The 22,163-nt window shown below is 42.7% G+C and overlaps 1 protein-coding gene across 1 annotated transcript; it reads right to left on the bottom strand.

Annotated features, from left to right (window-relative positions):
* Positions 1-1,115: 1,115 nt before the first annotated feature.
* LOC115137112 (ATP-binding cassette subfamily G member 4-like) lies at positions 1,116-20,046 on the bottom strand. Its single transcript, XM_029673180.2, has 14 exons — positions 19,232-20,046; positions 12,696-12,813; positions 10,432-10,564; positions 9,977-10,027; positions 9,712-9,857; positions 8,857-8,980; positions 8,137-8,251; positions 7,775-7,920; positions 7,548-7,646; positions 7,117-7,285; positions 6,547-6,647; positions 6,217-6,375; positions 5,855-5,973; positions 1,116-3,779 (listed from the first exon to the last, which is right to left on the bottom strand). Exons 1-14 carry the CDS (start codon positions 19,470-19,472, stop codon positions 3,554-3,556), a joined length of 1,947 nt encoding a protein of 648 aa, XP_029529040.1. The 5' UTR covers positions 19,473-20,046; the 3' UTR covers positions 1,116-3,553.
* Positions 20,047-22,163: the final 2,117 nt, after the last annotated feature.

The raw sequence follows: 22,163 nt of genomic DNA, 5'->3' as shown, positions 1-22,163 counted from the left end.
TCGCAGTTGTAAATGAGAACTTGTTCTCAACTAGCCTACCTGGTTAAATAAAGGTTAAATAAAATGTAAAAAATAAAAGGGGGCTTAAACCTCCCCAATTTCAGAATGTATTACTGGGCTGCACAGTCTAGATTTCTGGCTCAGAGGTTTGATAATGGTCCTTCTCCCTTATGGTTGAACATGGTTGGGGTAGAATTGTTTTACAAATGGGACCCGAAATCTTTATAAAACTACCACAGACAGCCCTTTAATTATACATTCTGTCCTGGCATGGTGCAGACTGCACGAGCTGTTCAGACAAGAGGGATTTCTAAAACTCCTCTATGAAACAATAGATTGATTCCTATGTTTTTCCAGAATAGTCACTTTCGAGCATGGTTTGATAAGGGTATCACTCTTCTGGAACATTGTTATGAGGAAGGGATTCTCATGTCCTTCAACAGCTGAAACAGAAGTACCATTTGTCTTACAACTACAAAGTTTTATTAGAATGAATCTCAAGGGACAATGGAACCTACCTAAGATGCCACCTATTGAACAACTCCATGCAGACCAACCACTGTTCAAGACCATTTCCTGTGTTTACGATGCTCTTATGTCAGGACTACCACTGCCTGAGCTAGATAAACCCTGACTTAGATGGGGAAAAGATCTGGGTATTAATCTTGATGAGGGACTATGATCCAGTTTAATTTCTTCCATCAGCATTATATCACCCCATCAAGATTGCACAAGTTCAACCCTGATATCTCCTCCCTATGTTTTAGATGTGGCTCAGATGAAGGAACAGTCCACTTGGCAGTGTTCAAAACGACAAAGTTTCTGGCAAGGGGTAAGCGATACCATATGCTCAGTTCATGGGGCTGCATTCCCTTTAAACCCGTAGGTCTGTCTACTGGGTAACTTTACTAATTCCAATCTTAGGCAAAGCCATACTATAAAGCTAACAGAAATATTGCTAGCGATTGCTAAGAAATGTATTGCCTTGAAATGGAAATCGGATTCCCCCCTGCCAGTTGCAATGTGGCTGTCGGAAGTTAATAGTTGTATCCCACTGGAGAAAATCACTTACTGCTTGAGGAATAAGTTTAAGACATTTTACAGAATTGGGCAACCTTTTATTGATTATATGGAGAATCTCCCCTCACATCACATTGATTGCATCTCTATATAATCCTCACGTAATGTTTCACACTTAATGTATAATATGTAGCCTAAGGCAGGCAGGTGTCCATGTGATCCAATGTCTCATTCATTTTTTTATTATTGTAGTTTTTTTTATATACTATATACTGTTGTTTTTAAAAAATTGCATTTACATTATTGTCTGTTGTCTTGTAAGGTTATTTTCACTTTGTTATATTGTTGTCTAATTTCTTCTCATTTTTATTTTGAATGTTCTTAACTGGAAAATGCAAAAATAAAATATATATATATATATTTTTTTTTAAAGCACCTGAGCAGAGTCCCAACATATGTTTTTCAGGGGAAATGGAAGTTAGGTTGAAAACCGGAAACATCTGCTTTCTTCCGTCTCCACAGAGAGTGCCTCATTGCTGTTGCTCTAAGATGGCAGCTCAGTGCGAATGCTCATGTGCCAATTGAATCTCATCAAGGAAACTATCAATGATTGTATTTTGACTAACGTTTCATTAGAAAGCATGGGTCTTAACAAACAAAGAAAGGCATTCAACAACAGAAAACAAACATAGGCACACGGTGAGGGTTTAAGAATTTACATTTTTGATGTATCGACTGCTAGCGACTTGAAAGAGTCGGAGCTTAAATTCTTGGAGTTGAGATCTTGGCTATATATTCCCCATGATCCATGCCAAACACATTGCAACACAATCATTATAAGTGAGTAAAATCTAAAGTCTTTATTGAAATACCAGCCATTTGCGATGTTGTACAGTGGAATTGAGAGAAATGATCAAGTTTGTCATATAGCATAGGCTTTCAACATAGGGACGGCTGGTGGGGAGTAAGAGGTCAAAATATTTGAGATAATTAAAATATTTGAGGAATGTCAGTTTATTGTAACTGAAAATTCAGAATACAACTAAATTTTGCAACATAGCCTACTGTAACTCATTCTCTTGGCTTGTTTTCCTGAAAGCCGGGTATCCCAATTCCAACAACGGTCAAATATGCAACTCACACACACTCATAAGAATATCAAGTCCTACGAACTGAGACAGTGAATGCTTGTGCGCAAGGTGGCAGTTAGCCATGGATGACTAGACTGTAATTAAGGTTTTTATAAAACAGGCATTATATTATTAAAGGTCAAATACTGTCATTTTTATCTCAATATCAAATCATTTCTGGGTAACAATTAAGTACCTTTTACTGGGATTATTTTTTACCAAATAGCAATTTCTCAAGTAAGAATTTTGCTAGGAATGTCTTGGAGTGATCTGAGTGGGGAGGGGAAAACAGAAAACTAGCTGTTATTGGCAGGAAGGTTTGGAACTCTCTTTCTTATTGGTCCATTAACTAATTTACCGCCTGGTGAAATTCACCAGGCAGGTCAAAACTCCATCCCACCAAAACTGGCTGAAATTTCAGGTGTTTTTTCCCCCCAAACAGCTCTTACACTAAGAGGACTATCATAATTTTCACAATTTCACAGTATTATTCCAACCTCATAGTGTGGAATTATATATAAAACACAGGAAGTAACGGTTTTGACTGCACTGGGCCTTTAAAGTCATCCATTGTTAGGTAGAAGTAAAGTTTGAATGTTGCATCTCTGGTTATACTATAAATATATACATTACTGTGGCAGTGGAGACAGGTTTGAGGATAATATTACCTCTTTAATCTATTACCCAAACTAAACTCAACAATGTTGCATACATACAGTACATCATGTAGGATGTGAACAGTTAATTGATTAGAGTTGATTAGAGAAACCAAAAAATATATAATTAGGAGAATCATCCATTTTAGAGAAAGGTAAATTTTTCAGACAGTATAAAAACAAGTGAATAGCCTAATAATGTACAGATTTGTTTTCATACATTGTTATCAGGTAAAATAAGTAATATTTATTTTCTAGTTCTCAAAACTGTAACTAAACCGTAGATGAGAGTGAAAGATAGTAGGAACAAAAGTGAATAGTTCCGTTCAGTTGAGGAAATTTAATCAACACTTGATTACAATACTGATTCATTCTGTCTTTAAAACCAGACACACTCCAGTGCAACAGTAGAATGTCCTCTGGCTATATGATATGTAAACATTCTCTGTTTTTGGTTGTTCCTGCAGGTCAGTCCTTTGAATAGTCTGTGTGCCCTCATCAGTACTACCCTACTGTACATAGAGATGCTTGTAGATGTTTGGAGTCCTACTTGCTGAGGTAAAACAGTTATGTTTGTTAGATGTCTCTTCTCTGGTCCCATCATGACTTCAACAGAGAAAAGTGATATATTCCAGTTTTTCCAAGCAGCGATTTATGGTATTGATATATAAAACTGGATGTTGGGCCCACGTGGTACAGTACAATAGCTTTGCACAGAACAGGGTGGGGGGGCCTTGAGGGTGAGACCTATCGCTCTGACTTGACCTTGTAGCGCAGCACTAGGTAGGTGGCGAATCGGAGAATCACGAAGAATATCCCCAGAACGATGAAGTCCATGTAGAGCTTGGCGTCCTCCACGTCCAACAGTTGGAGGACCTCCTCAGGCTTCTGGAATTTACACACTTTCCCTGGACAATACAGATAGGTACGGTTCATCCCGTATATGGACAGGATCACCCCCTCAAAGCCGTACCTGGGAGGCAACACAGACTAATTGGTCTAAAATCTAGATTAAACCAGATGACAGGGACCTGTATTGTTATTATTTACAGGTCAATACAATGCAAAGATGGAAACAACCACAGTGTTCCTGTGCATTGCGATATATTACCCCCTCTCTCTTTTCATATTTTATTGAGATAAGCAGGCATGAAGTGAGTAGTGGAGACACTTATAGGTACAGTGGCAAGAAAAAGTATGTGAACCCTTAGGAATTACATGGGTATCTGCATAAATTTGACATAACATTTGATCTGATCTTCATCTAAATCACAACAATAGACAAACATAGTGTGATTAAACTAATAACACACAAATTATTGTATTTTTATTTTCTATATTGAATACATCATTTAAACATTCACAGTTTAGGTTGGGAAAAGCATGTGAACCCCTAGGCTAATAAGTCAGCTAACCAGGAGTCCAATCAATGAGATGAGATTGGAGATGTTGGTTAGAGCTGCCTTGCCCTATAAAAAAAACTCACACAATTTGAGTTTGCTATTCACAAGAGGCATTGCCTGATGTGAACCATGCCTTGAACAAAATAGATCTCAGAAGACCTAAGATTAAGATGTTTTGACTTACAGTATATAATGCTGGAAAGGGTTATAAAAGTATCTCTAAAGGCCTTGATGTTCATCAGTTCACAGTAAGACAAATTGTCTATAAATGGAGAAAGTGCAGCACTGTTGCTACTCTCCCTAGGAGTGGCTGTCCTGCAAAGATGACTGCAAGAGCACAGCGCAGAATTCTCAAAGGTTAAGATGAATCGTAGAGTGTCAGCTAAACACTTACAGAAATCTCTGGAGGATGCTAACATCTCTGTTGATGAGTCTACAATATGTAAAACACTAAACAAGAATGGTATTCATGGGAGGACACCATGGAAGAAGCCACTGCTGTCCAAAAAAACCATTGCTGCACGTCTGAAGTTCGCAAAAGAGCACCTGGATGTTCCACAGCGTTAAAAATATTCTGTTGACAGATGAAACTAAAGTTGTGTTGTTTGGAAGGAAAACACAACACTATGTGTGGAGAAAAAAGGCACAACACACCAACATCAAAACCTCATCCCAACTGTAAACTATGGTGGAGGGAGCATCATGGTTTGGGACTGCTTTGCTGCCTCAGCTTGCTATCATTGACGGAGAAATTAATTCCCAAGTTTATCAAGATAGAGAATGTAAGGCAAGAGAATGTAAGGCTATCTGTCTGCCAATTAAAGCTAAACAGAAGGTAGATAAAGTAATCCTTCTCCCCCCCCCCCCCCCCCCCCTTAAAAGACCTAGATGCACTATTGTAAAGTGGCTGTTCCACTGGATGTCATAAGGTGAAAGCACCAATTTGTAAGTCGCTCTGGATAAGAGCGTCTGCTAAATGACTTAAATGTAAATGTAGATAATGCAACAGGACACCAACCCATTAGACAGAAGTAAATCAACAACAGAATGGCTCGAACAGAAGAAAATACTCCTTCTGAAGTGGCCCAGTCAGAATCCTGACCTCAACCCGATTGAGATGCTGTGGCACGACCTCAAGAGAGCGGTTCACACCAGACATCCCAAGAATATTGTGGAACTGAAACAGTTTTGTAAAGAGGAATAGTCCAAAATTCCTCCTGACCGTTGTGCAGGTCTGATCTGCAACTATAGAAAACGTTTGTTTGAGGTTATTGCTGCCAAAGGAGGGTCAACCTGTTATTAAATCCAAGGGTTCACATACTTTTCCCAACCTGCACTGTGGATTTTTACACGGTGTGTTCAATAAAGACACGAAAAATTATCATTCTTTGTGTGTCATTAGTTTAAACAAACTGTGTTTGTCTATTGTTGTGACTTAGACGATGATCAGATCAAATTTGATGACCAATTTATGCAGAAATCCAGGTAATTCCAAAAGGGTTCACATACTTTTCCTTCCCACTGTAGAAAACATAAAGCGTTGGACTCTGGGGGTCAAACCTCCACCGCTAGTGATCATGTCATGTGTAGTTCAAGGTCAGCAGCGTTACCACTAGACCCACCTACACACACGAGTGGGACATACCTGACATAGGACACATAGGAGCTCCATTGCAGGTACTTGGGAATGGTGTCAAAGTTGACAAAGAAGCCCGAGAAGAGAAGAACAGGAATGGCAGTGACGGGGCCGACAAAAGTGGCCACCTGTGGAAAGACAGACAGGTAGAGGGGCTAATGGTCTGCACACGTTGCAAGTGACAAGACATTTAAATGGTGCTCCTGGACAAAAGTAGGTCTGGTTGTTCATGCAAAGGTTGCGCTAGGTTAGTACAGACTAGGAGACACATACTCATGAAGGCTACATGTGCCAGTGCAAAGTGTTAAGAAAATTAGCTAGATGGTGAAACATTAGCATTTAGTTAGCATTTAGTTAGTTCCAGCAGGTACCTGGAGGTTGGTGGAGGCAGCACCAACCAGGAGCCCTAGTGACTGGGCTACCAGGGCCGTGCAGATGGACAGGGCCAGGAAGAGCAGGAAGCGGGTGGCCTCCGGAGGCTGATCTGTCATCCAGTACACTATACTGCAGTACATGACGGGGCAGAGGACCTGGGGAAGAGCGGGCCGTACTGTACATTAACACTGGGTGGCACTGCTGTATCTATGTTGTATTATGCTGTTGGGGTTCTCTGAGACACAAACACACACACTTTCTCTTTCCCACTTACACACACACACACACTTTGCTGTGTGCCTGCTTTGTTTGGATGACCAACTCACCTGGAATGGAATGTCAGCCATAGTCTTTGCCAGATAGTAAGCCTTCAGGCTGTACCAGTAGTTTAGATGTTCCCTCAGAAAAATTGACATCTCCAGAGGAACTGCAGGTCAGACATTACGAAATGGCAAACAAGAATTAAAACAGCCTGCCTTCTTTAACATACTTACCAATGTCATGGATCCTAGGGGGTCCCTGGGAAACAATGACGTTCGTTGCTGAATGGACTATCCAATGGACTACGCTGACTAAATAAATCAAGGTGAATTGACATTGGTTTTAGTTAGCCTAGCAGAGTTAACAAATGCTTATGTGACCCTTCAGAGTAAGCTAGCTTGTTTAAACCCAGGGTTAATGATATCCCTCGGGCCTAGGCTAAGAACATGCATTGTGAAAAGACTTACAGAGACAGAAAACTTTGGTTACATCTCAAATGGCTTTATTATATTCTATTCTCTATTTAGTGCACTACTTTTGACCAGGGAATAGGGTGCCATTTAAGGACGAAACCATTGACTGCAAAGTTCCTCCTGGTGAACGAACAAGTCCCCCTCACAATTCGGTCAACTCACATGTGAGCACGGTGGGCATCAGAGCTCCGAACATGAGGAAGAGCATGGAGAAGAAGAGGAAGCCGGTGTTGTTGAAGACCTTGCTGGCGTCGTTGCCAATGTTCAAGTAGAGCAAGCCGATCAGTACTCCTATAGAGATGTGTGACACCAGCCTTAGGTGTGTCAACACCTGAAACAGAAACGCTCACAATGACTCACGGCATGCATGCCCCCCTCTCTTGTACAATTCACTCATCCTCATGTCACTGATGTATGTATGGGGCAGGTTTATAAGCATGCTCAATGGAGGATCACACTTAAAAAGTGACTTGTCCACTAATCCATGGCTTGGCTTAAGACTAGCCCCAAAAAGTTGATGTATACATGCGTGCTATTGCTACCTGTTAGCGACCCAGCTACCCGAGGAACCCCTTGTAACTCTACTCACATACCTGGTCTCGACATATTGTCATCAACGTTCTATTGAAGAGAATGCAAAACTGTGTCCAAGTGCTTGTGGCAAATGAATGGCTCTCAATGGCTCCCGAGTCCTGTGAAAAGAAGCAGACAGGCGGCATGTCAAGACAAAACAGTGTGCGCGCGAGTGGGCGTGCGCGTCAGTGAACGGGGCTTTATTCCTTAGCGATTCTCAGTTGTATGTAGCATTAGCATGTAGCACCTTGAGGCACGTTGTTGGACAAACAGCGGATGTGTCATTTTTGTCACATGACTTCTCCTTCTCCTCTATGGCACACATTCCACCCTGGGCCACCTCAAACAGAACAGGATTCCAGTCTCCATACTCCCCCGATGCCACTTCGATGACTGGGACAGAGAAAATCCTGTTAACACTTTCTATGAATACCCTGTTACTAAAACACATTATGCATAGCTAGTAGGGCAATAGAATTGTATTTTTAAGGCATTATGAAGAGGGTATTTAACGCAACCCGGCAGAGGTCTGCAATGTGGGGCAAAAGAGAAAGATATTTAACGGATATTAAGTGTGTGTACTCTGTCCCGAGGTCCCATTGAACTCACTGAAATCTGCCGGGTTGTGGTAGGTGGGGCAGTGGAGCCCCAGGTTCTTCAGATAGGGGATGAGGTATGGGACGGTGCCTTTGTATATGCACTGGCCCTGACTCAGGATGTACAGCTGTGGACGGACGAGACAACACATCAGGTGGAGAGAAAGACACAGCTGGTGCGTGGGTGGGGACCTGGGTTTTTCCTGATCACGTGATGTAAGGGAGTGCGAAACTGGCGGCAGGGAAGTCAGGCGCAGGAGAGCAAAACTGGGTGATCAACGGAGCAGTTTTATTCATAAAACCACCGGAAACCAGAACAAACAAATGGGTACAAAACCCGTCGCGCACCAGAGAAAACGTGCATATGCACTTGCACAAAGACATGGGGGGAACAGAGGGTTAAATACACAACATGTAATGAGGGAATTGAGACCAGGTGTGTGGGAAGACAAGACAAAACAAAAGGAAAATGAAGTGGATCGATGATGGCTAGAAGACCGGCGACGCCGAGCGCCGCCCGAACAAGGAGAGGAACCGACTTCGGCGGGAAAAAATGCAGGGCTTTTATACAACTAGGGGGGCCTGGAAATGTTGTGGTCTGGTCAGGTTAGAGGGTTAGGAAAAACTCCTCCCTACAACCAGGGGACAACTGCCACAGCTCTGTATGGTCTCTCAGTGTTCATGTGTTGTCTAATCATTTGATGGAAGTGGACAGAGAGAGGCCTGTTTGTACCTTATCAAACATCTCAAAGAGTTTGGCGCTGGGCTGGTGGATGGTGCAGATGATGGTGCGTCCCCCCAGGGCTAGAGATTTCATAAGAGAAACCACTTGGTAACAGGAGGCACTGTCCAGTCCACTGGAAACAACAGACATAGACAGGGAGAGAGTTAGGGAAGCAGGACCAGCAGGATTCCGGTAGTTGACAAACAACCTCTATTTCAAATGAATATGGAATGTACAGTATAACACTACGGGGTTATATGTCCAATTTACTCCGGCCCCAAAACTCAGGCTACTGATGGCTAAATAATTCAATTTAATTCATTTCCAGACAACTTTAATTAATCCCTGAGGGGGCAGATAGAAAGGCACTTTCAGTGCATGGCTACATTTCACGTATTCTGAGGGGGAGGGGAGGTTTAATCCGTGGTGGAGGTGGAGGTCATGTTACATCATCAGTAGTGTCATAACTACTCCCGCTGCCCCTCTCCATCGCTCGACATCGCCGGTCTACTAACCAGCGGGCCTGGCGCCATCATTACGCACACCTAGACCTCATCATCGTCTTGATTACTCTCCCTTTATTTAGCCCTCAGTAGCCTCAGTCATTAGGCAGTGCTGGTTTCGTTCACGTTCAGTACCCTTCTCCTGTTTTGTTTATCTCCCTTCTCTTATCATTAAAACGTATCTTCTGCACCTGCTTCCTGACTCCAAGCGCATACGTTACAAGTAGAACCAGGAGTTTTTCCTCCAGGCCTTAGATCAAGTAACACTGCCACACTACACCAACAACAAGAATGTACAAGGGTTTATCTTGTCCCATAATTGATGGATCAGGTGGACATGAAGACATAGTGAGCCTCTTACCTGGTTGGCTCATCAAAGAACATGACTGGGGGATTGTTGACTAGCTCAAGGGCGATTGCCAGCCGTTTACACTGCCCCCCAGATAGGGAGCTGGTGCGAGTGTGAGCACACTCCTGGAGCCCTAGAGCAGTCAGGATTTCATTCACCTACACACACACAAGCACACGCACCCACACACATTGTCTGCCATTAGTAGGTAAACACAAATCACAGTCGTATGTATAATTTCACACATCTGCAAGTTGTTCATTTCTGTCCAACTCACCAGTTCCTTTTTCACTTCCATAGTTTCACTGAGCTTCAAGTTGGCCGAAACCTGAAACATCAAATCCATAGAATACAGTAATTTAGCTAAGTTTTAGCCATGAAAATGTACAATATCCACCGAAAATGTACGATATCCACTGAAAATGTACGATATCCACCGAAAATGTACGATTTCCACTATTCACCCTGCAGTACATCAAGTGGATGGCAACAGTCATCACTTTCTTCTACACCTCACATTAGTCCATCATTGCTGCATAATAACAAACCACAAACATACAATCTATTCTCCCAATAAGAACATGTGTCTGGGTCATGGTCATTAGGCACCAAACGGAAGAAAACGGACTGAAACAGGGAGATTTGTCCAATAATCATTTTTAGTTTTAAGATGCAAAACGTTTAAAATGTTTTCAACTGTGTGCCCTAATGAACACGACCCTGTGCTCTCACCATCATGGCTTCCCGGACAGTGAGGTGCAGCAGCAGCATGTCATCCTGCATGATATAACAGGACATCTTACGAAACGTGCGGAGATCTCTGGGTTTCCCATTCACCAAGATCTTCCCTTTCATGCCCGTTTCCCTAAGGAGGAGACACAGGAGTGGAAAATGGACGAATACAAATGTATTAATTTGACTACTCCTGGTGCAGTGACATGACGATTGATAATAAACACACATGGTTTATTTGCATCAAACCCACATTATCTGTGGCTCTTTTCCCATGGTTAAACACATCCCACAATTGTTTAAAACACCCCGAAATGCTTTTGGGTACTGTGAAAACCTAATACTAGGTACTAGACCAGACATGGGCAAACTACGGCCCGCGGGCCACATACGGCCCGTTAGGCTTTTTAATCCGGCCCGCCGAACTTGTCCAAATTATAGTAAAAACCTCCTTTTTTCCCCTTTCCATGCAATGCCCACGTTTCCCCAATAGATGGCGCACTCAAAACACATTGACCGTTGTTGGAGTGGCAAGTTTGGAAGTGCGTCTTTTAATTAAGAGCAATGCGCATTTACGCACAGCAGCGTACAGTAGCTTAATTAACACGCCGCACATCGCTCTTAATTTAAATTTAAATTTTCAGCTGCAGGTAGGATATTTAATACAGCCTATGTCTGTGTGCTTGGCAACGATACACGTGTACTGTTTGCGCGTGAAGGCGAGGGCGTCCGGTGGCGAGTTTGTAGAGCGCGGGGTCAGGACAATCCATCCGTGATTTTGCGGAGTTTAACACAAGTAGATATTATTGAGCTTGAGTATTTCGTTGTGTAATAATATGTTTTGAATGTTGAAAGTGATTCCATTTTTCAATAAATGTTGATTTCTTTAACTTTGCACCTTCGATTGAAACTTATTAAAAACAGACGCAATCTTGATAAATCACAGTGCGTATGTTATTTTAATCTATTTACATTTCCTCCTCCCAGTATCTGCGAAATAGTATGTAAATGCCATATCTTGCATATTCCTTGAGACAAATTTATTAACTGATAAGGGCTATTTTTCACATTTGAAAGACAGTTAATAAATTGGGTTGTAGTGTTCTTACTGTGCTATGAGGTTTGCACACACTACATTTAATGCTTTAGTATATCCGGCCCAAACACTCCCTCCAAATGCTCCTGGCCCGGCCCCCCTGTCAAATTTTAGAACCCATTGTGGCCCGCGAGTCAAAAAGTTTGCCCACCCCTGTACTAGACCTTCCTCACAGTTACTTTAGATGCTTCCAGTTTTTACAATAACAATGTTATGTGTGCAGGCAGATGTTTGTAAACAAAGACAATGGGTTAACATTCCAAACACAGTGGACTGAAACAGAGCGGGAGGACTTTTGGGGAAATTGATGTCAGACAAGAGGTGTTCGTTGAAAATGGGGATGAATACTTGAATAAGCAAAAAGAAGTGCTTGCAGGTAGTGTAAGTGATAGAGGAAAATATGGTTGAAATGACTAATTATGTATACATTCCAATCAGAAACTGACTAGTCCAAATGCTATAATGTACGGTACATGTGAGTTTTCCCTCTTGCTCCCTTTCCCAATTGTATATAATGTAGTCAGGAGTTAGTAACAATATAGGTCTGTTCCTTAGTTCATTCAGTTGTACAAATCTCCAGGTGGTGGGAACGGGCCATCTCCAAATGGTCGGGAATGTTGATTTATGCTGACTGGCCTTGACTTCGTGCTGATAACGTGGAGGCTTGAGAGTTAAGAGGGGCCCTCTGTTTGTGAAACGGAACGTTTGGAAAACGCTGACGTCATTTTCAGTTTATAACCTGTGGAAATGTGTGTAAGCATTCAGTACTCTCTGGAATTAAACACTCTTTACCTGGCTTTTAAGACTGGTCTCGATCTACTTCATGCATAATTAATGAACTTACAATTCATTAATGAATTAGAAATGAGTGCTAATTGATTTTGGCAATTAAAGCATAAAGGAATTTAGAATTCCTCTATCAGTAAGCTATGCAAAAGCAGTGCAGAGCCGCTGCTGAGCGGTAACGTTACCCGCTCATATGCACATGTAGGACCCCTAGAGACCAGGATTCAATTCCTGCCTCAACCCTTTACCCTGTTACACCTATCTCCCTCTCATGTTCTGATATATCTGAATAAAACATAAAAAAATATATGTATGGTAGACTGGTGTTCCATTCTCCTTTAAAACAAAAAACTATGCAAAAGAATGATAACAGCCCTCTCACCTGTAGCCAGCCAGGATGTTCATCAGAGTGGACTTGCCGGCCCCAGAGGGCCCCATGATTCCGATCAGCTCTCGGCTGCAGAACCTCCCCGACAGGCACTTAAGTAAGGCTTTAAAACCTGGAAAAAGACCAGACACTTAGAAAATCCCTCAGAGAGATCAGTGAGATTGTATTGTGTAAGGAATAGGTCCATCTATGCAGTGGTGTAAAGTACTTAAGTAAAAATACTTTAAAGTACTACTTCAGTAGTTTTTTTGTGGTATCTGTACTTTACTATTTATATTTTTTACAACTTTTACTTTATTACATTCCTAAAGAAAGTTATGTACTTTTTACTCCATACATTTTCCCTAACACCCAAAAGTACTCATCACATTTTGAATGCTTAGCAGGACATGAAAATGGTCAAATTCACACACTAATCAAGAGAACATTCCTGGCCATCCCTACTGCCTCTGATCTGGTAGACTCACAGACTCACAAAACACAAATGCTTCATTTGTAAATTATGTCTGAGTGTTGGTGTGCCCCTGGCTATATGTAAATAAAAAATATTTGCTTAATATTAAGAATTTGAAACGATTTATAATTGTATTTTTTACTTTTGATACTTAAGTATATTTTAGCAATTACATTTACTTTTGATACTTAAGTATATTTCAAACCAAATACTTTTAGACTTTTACTCAAGTAGTATTTTACTGGGTGACTCACTTTTACTTGAGTTATTTTCTATTCAATGTATCTTTACTTTTACTCATGTATGACAATTGGGTACTTTTTCCACCACTGTATATATGTCACAAATGGTATGCGTTAATGCACTGACAAGCTGATTAATTTCAGTAATAACTCACATCAAATTGTATTAGTCACATGCGCCGAATACAACAGGTGTAAAACTTACAGGGAAATGCTTGCTTACGATCCCCTAACCAACAATGCAGTTTAAAAAAATATGGATAAGAATAAGATGTAAAAGTAACAGTAATTAAAGAGCAGTAGTGAAATAACAATAGTGAGACTATATACAGGGGGGTACCGGTACATAGTCAATGTGCAGGGGCACCGGTTAGTTGAGGTAATATGTAGGTAGAGTTATTAAAGTGACTATGCATAGATGATAACAACAGAGAATAGCAGCGGTGTAAAATAGGGGGAGATTTGATTAGACCATGGACCTCCCTGGCGAGGCCGGCTGTGACAGAGCCTGGGCTCGAACCCAGAGTCTCTGGTGGCACAGCTAGCATTGCGATGCAGTGCCCTAGACCACTGCGCCACCCAGGAGGCTAATAAATCCTCCTACTTAATGAAAAAAATAACACTTGTAAAACAAACTACAGCCCCCAGGAGGCAACGAAAAACGGTTGTGATCTCAGCAGGCAACTATGGCGGGAATATTTATTCTCCTCCTGTGCAGCAGCCCAACTAGTGACCTCATCACCTCATCAGGTTAATACTCCTTACAGTTGCCATAAGGTGTTCTTAAGGTGTTCTTAAGATGTGTGTAAAGGTGTTCTTCTATCCTCAGTGTAAAGAGAAACTCACTCTACATGCCTTAATAGATTGGAAGTGGAGGGGGAGTACACTATCTGACCAAAAGTATGTGGACACCTCCTCGTCGAACATCTCATTCCAAAGTCATGGGCATTAGTATGGAGATGGTCCCCTCTTTGCTGTTATAACCGCCTCCACTCTTCTGGGAAGGCTTTGGAACATTGCTATGAAGGACTGGCTTCCATTCAGCCACAAGAGCATTAGTGAGGTTGGGCACTGATGTTGGGCGATTAGAACTGGCTCGCAGTCGGCATTCCAATTCATCCCAAAGGTGTTCGATGGAGTTGAGGTCAAGGCTCTGTGCAGTTCAGTCAAGTTCTTCCACACCGATCTCGAAAAACCATTTCTGTATGGACTTCGCTTTGTGCACGGGGGCATTGTCATGCTGAAACAGGAAAGTGCCTTCCCCAAAAGGTTCACACAAAGTTGGAAGCACAGAATCATCTAGAATGTCATTGTATGCTGTAGCGTTAAGATTTCCCTTCACTGGAACTAAGGGGCCTAGCCCGAACCATGAAAAACAGGTAGCGTTTACCTGGCACACGCCAAACCCAGATTTGTCCGTAGGACTGCCAGGTAATGAAGCGTTATTCATCACTCCATAGAACTGGTTTCCACTGCTCCAGAGTCCAATGGCGGCGAGCTTTACACCACTCCAGCCGACGCTTGGCATTGCACATGGAGATCTTAGGCTTGTGTGCTGCTGCTCGGCCGTGGAAACCCATTTCTTAAAGCTCCCGATTAACAGTTTTTGTGCTGACATTGCTTCCAGAGGCACTTTGGAACTCGGTAGTGAGTGTTGCAACCTAAGACAGACGATTTTTACGCTCTACAATGTACTTGCTTCAGCACTCTTCGGTTCCGTTCTGTAAGCTTGTGTGGCCTACCACTTTGCGGCCCAGCTGTTGTTGCTCCTAGATGTTTCCACTTCACAATAACAGCACTTACAGTTGACAGGACAGCTCTAGCAGGGCAGAAATTTGCCTTACTTGTTGGAAAGGTGGCATCCTATGACAGTGCCACGTTGAAAGTCACTGAGCTCTTCGGTAAGGCCATTCTACTGCCAATGTTTGTCTATGGCGATTGCATGGCTGTGTGCTCGATTTTATACACCCGTCAGCAACGGGTGTGGCTGAAATAGCTGAATCCACTCATTTGAAGGGGTGTCCACATACTTTTGTATATATAGTGTATGTATATTTATAGTGTATTTTCAATTAGCTAGTTCCACCTTGTCCTTGATCTCTGTCATGTGAGGTGATGACAGCATGTGATGTCATGTGAAGTGATCACAATACTAGGGCAGGGTCAAAATGAATGAAACACATGCATGTACACACACAGCTATGTTTACGTTACTTGTCAAGACTTTTTGGTGAGTAAAAATGTATTCCCATTCAAAATCCTATTTTCCCAAATCCCTAAACATAACCCTAACCATAAACCTAACCTTAACCCCAAACCCCTAACCCTAAGCCTAAAACTAACCCCTAACCCTAACCCCAAACCTTAAACCTAAAGTAGCATTTTCACTTTTCAGGACATGCAAAATGTCCAGATATTTCATAAATGTTCTTGTTTTCCTATCATGTCAGGACATTCTGGTCCTGACAAGAAAGGACAACAAGTCCACACACACACACACACACACACACACACACACACACACACACACACACACACACACACACACACACACACACACACACACACACACACACACACACACACACACACACACAGAGAGAGAGAGAGAAAGAGGCTGGAGGTGTTTACGTATTAGTCTTTGCTTTGGAGAACAGTTGAAAGGAAACTGGAACACTACCAGTGTAAGACATTGTCGCATGCCAAAATATAATGTTGCTATTATGCAGGAAAACAGGTACTTTTCCTGTCTCAGTTAGCTCCCCATGGCTTAAGACCTCTTTAAATTCCAGGAAGCACACTGTTCTATTCACCCTCCACGTTATATCCTCACACAGCACCGCAGCTTAGCTGTCTATTTTAGGGAACACCTTTGAGGCAGGATTTCAGCTAGGTTTCAGTATGCTACTTATTCACGTCTTTGTTTAGAAAAGGGCTTATCAGCAGCTAGCTGCACCACATCAATCAGTGTCTCACTGAGAGTGCAGTGGATGGATGGATGGATGGATGGTGTGCGTGCAAGTGTGTGCGTGCACGCATGCATGCGTGGGTGGGTGTGTGTGCATGTGAACCAGACTGAAATATGCATTATGTGCTCCGTGGATTTGATTGAATTGGAATCTGCCACTTACTCTCGAGTGCTCTCTCCAAAGTCTGATTCCGACTGCAATGCTAAATAAGGCAATGACATTTCAAACAACCTTCAATGCAGCTGACATTCCATTATGTGATATCAGACAGCCCTGTGTAGAATGAGAGAACCAGCCTATATGACACAGACTGATCCGGCACTGCATTTATCTAGGCAGTGATGCTGCTGGACCGAGGGTAAATGACAAAACACTGACAATGGAAAGTGTTTTATTCAAGGTTTGCTCGTGGCTTTTGGGAAGGTGCCCAGTTAGTAAGGGGAGTGGAAGAGTATTTTTTTTGTGTCAAAGATCAGGGCTTTGCCAGCTCTGAGCTACAGGTCTACTAGTCCCGGAGAGCTAGCGTGAGATTTGATCATGGCTTTGAAAATTCAGATCTTCAGGTCTGCCATTCATTGTTGTGCAACTAGGGCCAGGTCATCTGGTTAGGAAAAACTCCTGGAAAAACTCCTGGGCCTAATTGTGACTGGGTGATGATGGTCAATCCATGGGTTTCATAACAGATGACCAGTATGTCTGTGTGCTAGCTGGCATACCTCTGTGTCAGTCATCTGTGTTTACCTTGAACATATGCTCCACTAAACCTTCAATCATGTACAGCGATGCATGCAATACATAAACACAGTACAACATCTACACTCAGTCAATTAGTGTAATTCTCTGACCCAGGTATCTATTATCAAACGATTAGCTGTACTTAAATTCCGTGGCTGCCACACAGCCAAATTCATGTGACTTGTTGGGCAAGAATCAACTGATTTGTTGCTTTTCCTTGATGATGGGGGACATAAAACAGTTACTATATTGATCTATCCCTGTCTGCCAGCAATGTACATGCAGCCCCAGAGTGAGATGTGGATTAGGGGGGACATAGCCATTCAAAGCAACTGACAACTGTTTGCAAACCTGTCAAACTCCTAGGCTAGGCCAGGGGACACTTACACACTCAGTGTGGGGCACCATGGCACTCTTAATCACTATGTCTGATTCCCAAATGGCATCCTATTCCCTATATAGTGCACTACTTTTGACCAGAGCCCTGGTCAAAAGTAGTGCCCTCTGGTCAACAGTAGTGCACTATATAGGGATTAGGGTGCCATTTGGGACGCAGACCTGTGTATACGGATGTAAAGCCACAAGTCCCTTCCCCCAGTAATGATGAGGTCCCCCAAAATTAAACATATAGGAGCTGTGATTGGTGTTCCTGGATTTCAGAGACATCAAAGGCTGAATGAGACAGCTGTGTGTATTAGCACGGGGGCTGGCTGTGCTGGCTGAAGGGGATAGTTTCTCTACCACTATACTGCATGGCTTGTGAATGTGAGGAACAGTGAGAAGGTAGAGGGAGAGAGAGATAGAGAGGGAGAGAGATAATGAAAGAGAGAGAGCCCACTGGGCACAGACTTCAATTGAATGTCTATTCCATGTTGGTTCAACGTAACTTCATTGAAAAAACGTGGAAATAACGTTGATTCAACCAGTGTGTGCCCAGTGGCGGGGGGGAGAGAGAGAAAGAAAGGGAGAGAGAGCGTGCAAGAGAGATAGAGAATAAAAAGAGTAAAGAGGAAGAGGTAAAGAGAGTGTGCAGACAGTTCATTTTTAGCTTATCTTGCACACCTGAGAGAATTAAGATGTTACCCGCTTTCGATGTGGATTTCTTGCCATGTGAGAGATTTATAGAGAAAATGTCACGTGACTTTTCTAAATCAGAAATCCTGAGTCAATAGTCAATAGTCAATGGTTAATTTTGGCATGACACTTGTGATGGAATATCATTTTCTTGACCATAAAGCATAAACCGCTCAAACACAGCCCATTTCCTGCATAGCATTCTGAGGGCCCACAGCTTAGTGTAATGGTGGTGAATTATTTACTGCAATTGCTTCGACAGAAGAGCACAGGCAGAACAGGAAAATTCTGCCACTTTTCAACTTCCTATTCATCATCTCCAGCACCACACCAGTGTCTACATGTATTTTAAAGATAAGAAGAAAGTTCCTAAAAAGAAATGATTCTCTGTGACATCACAGGGTAGGATTAACAGAAGGGGGGAAAAATGCAACACGTTTCTAGCCAGAGGGAGTGTAATTGGTTTCTCCCCATGTCACCACATATCTCAAAGTGTTTGAAAATCACTGTTTTTGGGTAGAATGTTTGTTCTTTTCTACTTTTCTACAAAACATAGAAATGTGCAGTTTTCACCTATGTAGGTGGTATTGTGGAGATATGGAAAATGAGGTTGAAAAGTGGTGGAGTTGCCCTTTTAAGGTCACAGTCCTAGCGCAGGAGTTATCCTCTCATTAGTGTCCTCAGAAGGACCACTCCCACTAGTGGAGAGCTCATCTGCTCACAGTCATTGCTTTTGTCAACATACATCTATTTAATCATGCAATGCAAATCTAGACACTGAGGTATGTCTAATTCGCACCTATTCTGACAGCTATCACCAAGAAACAAATAGTCAATCCAGCAGCCTACTACAAATTGGTCCTAAACGATTCAGGAAGCCTCAACTGGGGCAAGGAGCTTTTACTGACAACAAGAACTGACTAGGAAAAGACTCAGGGCCCTAGTTCCAGGCCATAACCAAAGTCCAGAGTTTGCTGCCCCATACAGAGATCTCCTGCCCCATACACCTGTTCGTTTGAGGATCGCCGACAGACAATGTGGTGTATGTTACTGTACCTCTCTTTCTCCAGCACGGCCCTTCCCGGATGGTGTAGGAGAGCTCTGTGAATTCCAGGTCCACCGCCGAACGCTTGGGGAGATGGGAGAAACGCTGGGCCTCTGTGATGTGGTTCTCCACCTTCTTCAGATTTGTCAACAGAGAAGGCTCCTGCGTTCCCCCATTACAGATGGTTTCCTCCATCGGGATGCTGACTGATTCAGGTTCAGGAGGCTTGACGGCCGTTCCACTATCAGCCATACCACCGTTCTGCAACGGGGGTGTAGGGGTGTGTTTGAGGCCCTACAGGAGGGAGGAAGAAAAATATTTGCCATTTTTTTCCCATATATCTTTATATTTATTTTTATTTACATTGCCTCTGTTTTGTATTGTGTGTCGTGTATTCATCCTGCCTGCAAACCAAATCTCCATATGGAATAATAAAGATTACCTTTAACCACATGGCGGTGCAATTCCGATAGGATATGGTGATCCAAATGTGCCACTCACACACACGCCGGCAATTGTGCAGCTGGTAAGAACATCATCCGACAAAATGTATTCTTCCTTCCTTCCTATCCATAAAGTACAGGTCTGTAAGGTGGAGCTGGTCTAGATGTTGGTGCTCTGGCAAGAAGCACATACTGTATCTGGTTGCAGTCTAAAAGGGCTGTGCTGATGCATAGACATCACTGAGTAGCAGCAAGTCCCAGGAGGTTGTTTTGAGGAGAGGAAACACCACTGGCTAACTGCAGAGGCAATGAACAAACATGTCTGTCTGTCTGTCTGTCTGTCTGTCTGTCTGTCTGTCTGTCTGTCTGTCTGTCTGTCTGTCTGTCTGTCTGTCTGTCTGTCTGTCTGTCTGTCTGTCTGTCTGTCTGTCTGTCTGTCTGTCTGTCTGTCTGTCTGTCTGTCTGTCTGTCTGTCTGTCTGTCTGTCTGTCTGTCTGTCTGTCTGTCTGTCTGTCTGTCTGTCTGTCTGTCTGTCTGTCTGTCTGTCTGTCTGTCTGTCTGTCTGTCTGTCTGTCTGTCTGTCTGTCTGTCTGTCTGTCTGTCTGTCTGTCTGTCTGTCTGTCTGTCTGTCTGTCTGTCTGTCTGTCTGTCTGTCTGTCTGTCTGTCTGTCTGTCTGTCTGTCTGTCTGTCTGTCTGTCTGTCTGTCTGTCTGTCTGTCTGTCTGTCTGTCTGTCTGTCTGTCTGTCTGTCTGTCTGTCTGTCTGTCTGTCTGTCTGTCTGTCTGTCTGTCTGTCTGTCTGTCTGTCTGTCTGTCTGTCTGTCTGTCTGTCTGTCTGTCTGTCTGTCTGTCTGTCTGTCTGTCTGTCTGTCTGTCTGTCTGTCTGTCTGTCTGTCTGTCTGTCTGTCTGTCTGTCTGTCTGTCTGTCTGTCTGTCTGTCTGTCTGTCTGTCTGTCTGTCTGTCTGTCTGTCTGTCTGTCTGTCTGTCTGTCTGTCTGTCTGTCTGTCTGTCTGTCTGTCTGTCTACCCAATCCTCAGAGTCAAACACCATGGATTCGGTTCTGCTCAAGCTGTCAGGGGGATATGTGCTTGTGATAAGAACTAGCTGTAGTTTCACTTTGATAAGAATTGTAGGATTGTATAACGTTCCCTGGGAACTTCGGGAATTACATGTAGGGGTAACTGTATTCCTAGGACTTCCACTGTCTCGGGAGATGATGAGCGCCTGAGAAATGCAATATTTTCCGTGATCATAACGTGATGAATCGGTTATTATAAAGACGATGGAAATAGAGATATGTTATCTGGATTTTGTTCCGAGAAGAGTCCACTGTAAAGTTCCCAGACGAAGGTGGTATAGTAATTTGTCCTTTTTTTCTGAAGACAGAAGTCACATTTAATCACTCATGGGTTCCTAATCCGTCGAGGATTAACATTAACTTTCTTTTACCCTTGATCTGGGAGGGCTGGGAGCTGATGCTGGGAGCTAAGGCCTGGAGCTGAGTCTTGGGAAAGTTGCAGCCGTTACAGGTACACTGCCAAGCACGGGCATTCCAATAATGTATGGGAATGGTGTGATCCTCGACTTGCCCTTATTACAAATCTCGGCGAACACATTCTACTGACGGAGGGGAGAGAGGAAACCCTATTGGCCTCAAGGCACCCAGATTTGACAAAAGATACAGCCATGTTTTGTGGGCCTAATATGTCACGAGTCATGACAGCCAAACTAGAAACTACGGCACTCTAGGCTAATCCATGCCTGTCCTCTTCTGAACTGACCTCACTTACCAGGCCTTAGATCATTCAACCCAAAACATCCCATAGCAGGCCTACAGTACATATCTAGTTAGGACCTTATGATACCGTCATATGGATTACATAACACCTATTTCTATTAACCTTCATACATTTTTGTTCAGGGAAGATATTAACATCTTACCTGTTATATTTGAATGCCAGGATAATTGTGATCATTTCACAAGTATTTAAATCAGGACCGTTTTATTAGGTCCGATGTGCATTTCCATCTACACTTAAAAAAAAAAAAAGGTTCTAAATGGTTCTTCAGCTTGTCTCTGTAGAAGACCATGTAATGGTCCCAGGTAGAATCCCTAGAACCTTCTCGGGTTACAAAGGTTTCATGTAGAACCCTATTCCCTGTGTAGAGAGGTACTGTTGGAACCTTTTTTTCTAATAGTGCCAGACTGTGTGTAAACGTTGGTTAGTTCAGGAAATCAAGAAGGGTTCAATTAAGTTACTACTGTTTACAACATACCCTAAAGACAGAGCTGGCGAACAAAATGGGGTGGAAAAATGGATCTACGGGTCTAACCTCTACTGTTGTCATATGAACCATATCCTATCACATCAATCTGACTACATTTATGAATTTGTTTGATCACTATGTTATCACAGGAAGGAGAGCAAAAGATGACCATATTTCAACTAAGAGCTGAGGAAGGCAAGCTTTTTGATAAGTAATGTAGAACCTCTGCCTG

This window comes from Oncorhynchus nerka, linkage group LG11 (assembly GCF_034236695.1).
Source record: "Oncorhynchus nerka isolate Pitt River linkage group LG11, Oner_Uvic_2.0, whole genome shotgun sequence".
Taxonomy (NCBI): Eukaryota; Metazoa; Chordata; class Actinopteri; order Salmoniformes; family Salmonidae; genus Oncorhynchus; species Oncorhynchus nerka.
The sequence above is the reverse complement of the archived record's forward strand: the minus strand, read 5'-3'. Positions and strand labels throughout refer to the sequence as shown.

Bases quoted from the DNA above. Each gene is read 5' to 3' on its own strand.
- LOC115137112 (XM_029673180.2), bottom strand. From the start codon at position 19,472: ATGGCTGATAGTGGAACGGCCGTCAAGCCTCCTGAACCTGAATCAGTC. The intron at 12,814-19,231 runs GTACAGTAACAT...GTCTTTTTCCAG, and splicing joins GCCGTGCTGGAGAAAGAGAG to GTTTTAAAGCCTTACTTAAG. The intron at 10,028-10,431 runs GTGAGAGCACAG...TTGATGTTTCAG, and splicing joins CTGTCCGGGAAGCCATGATG to GTTTCGGCCAACTTGAAGCT.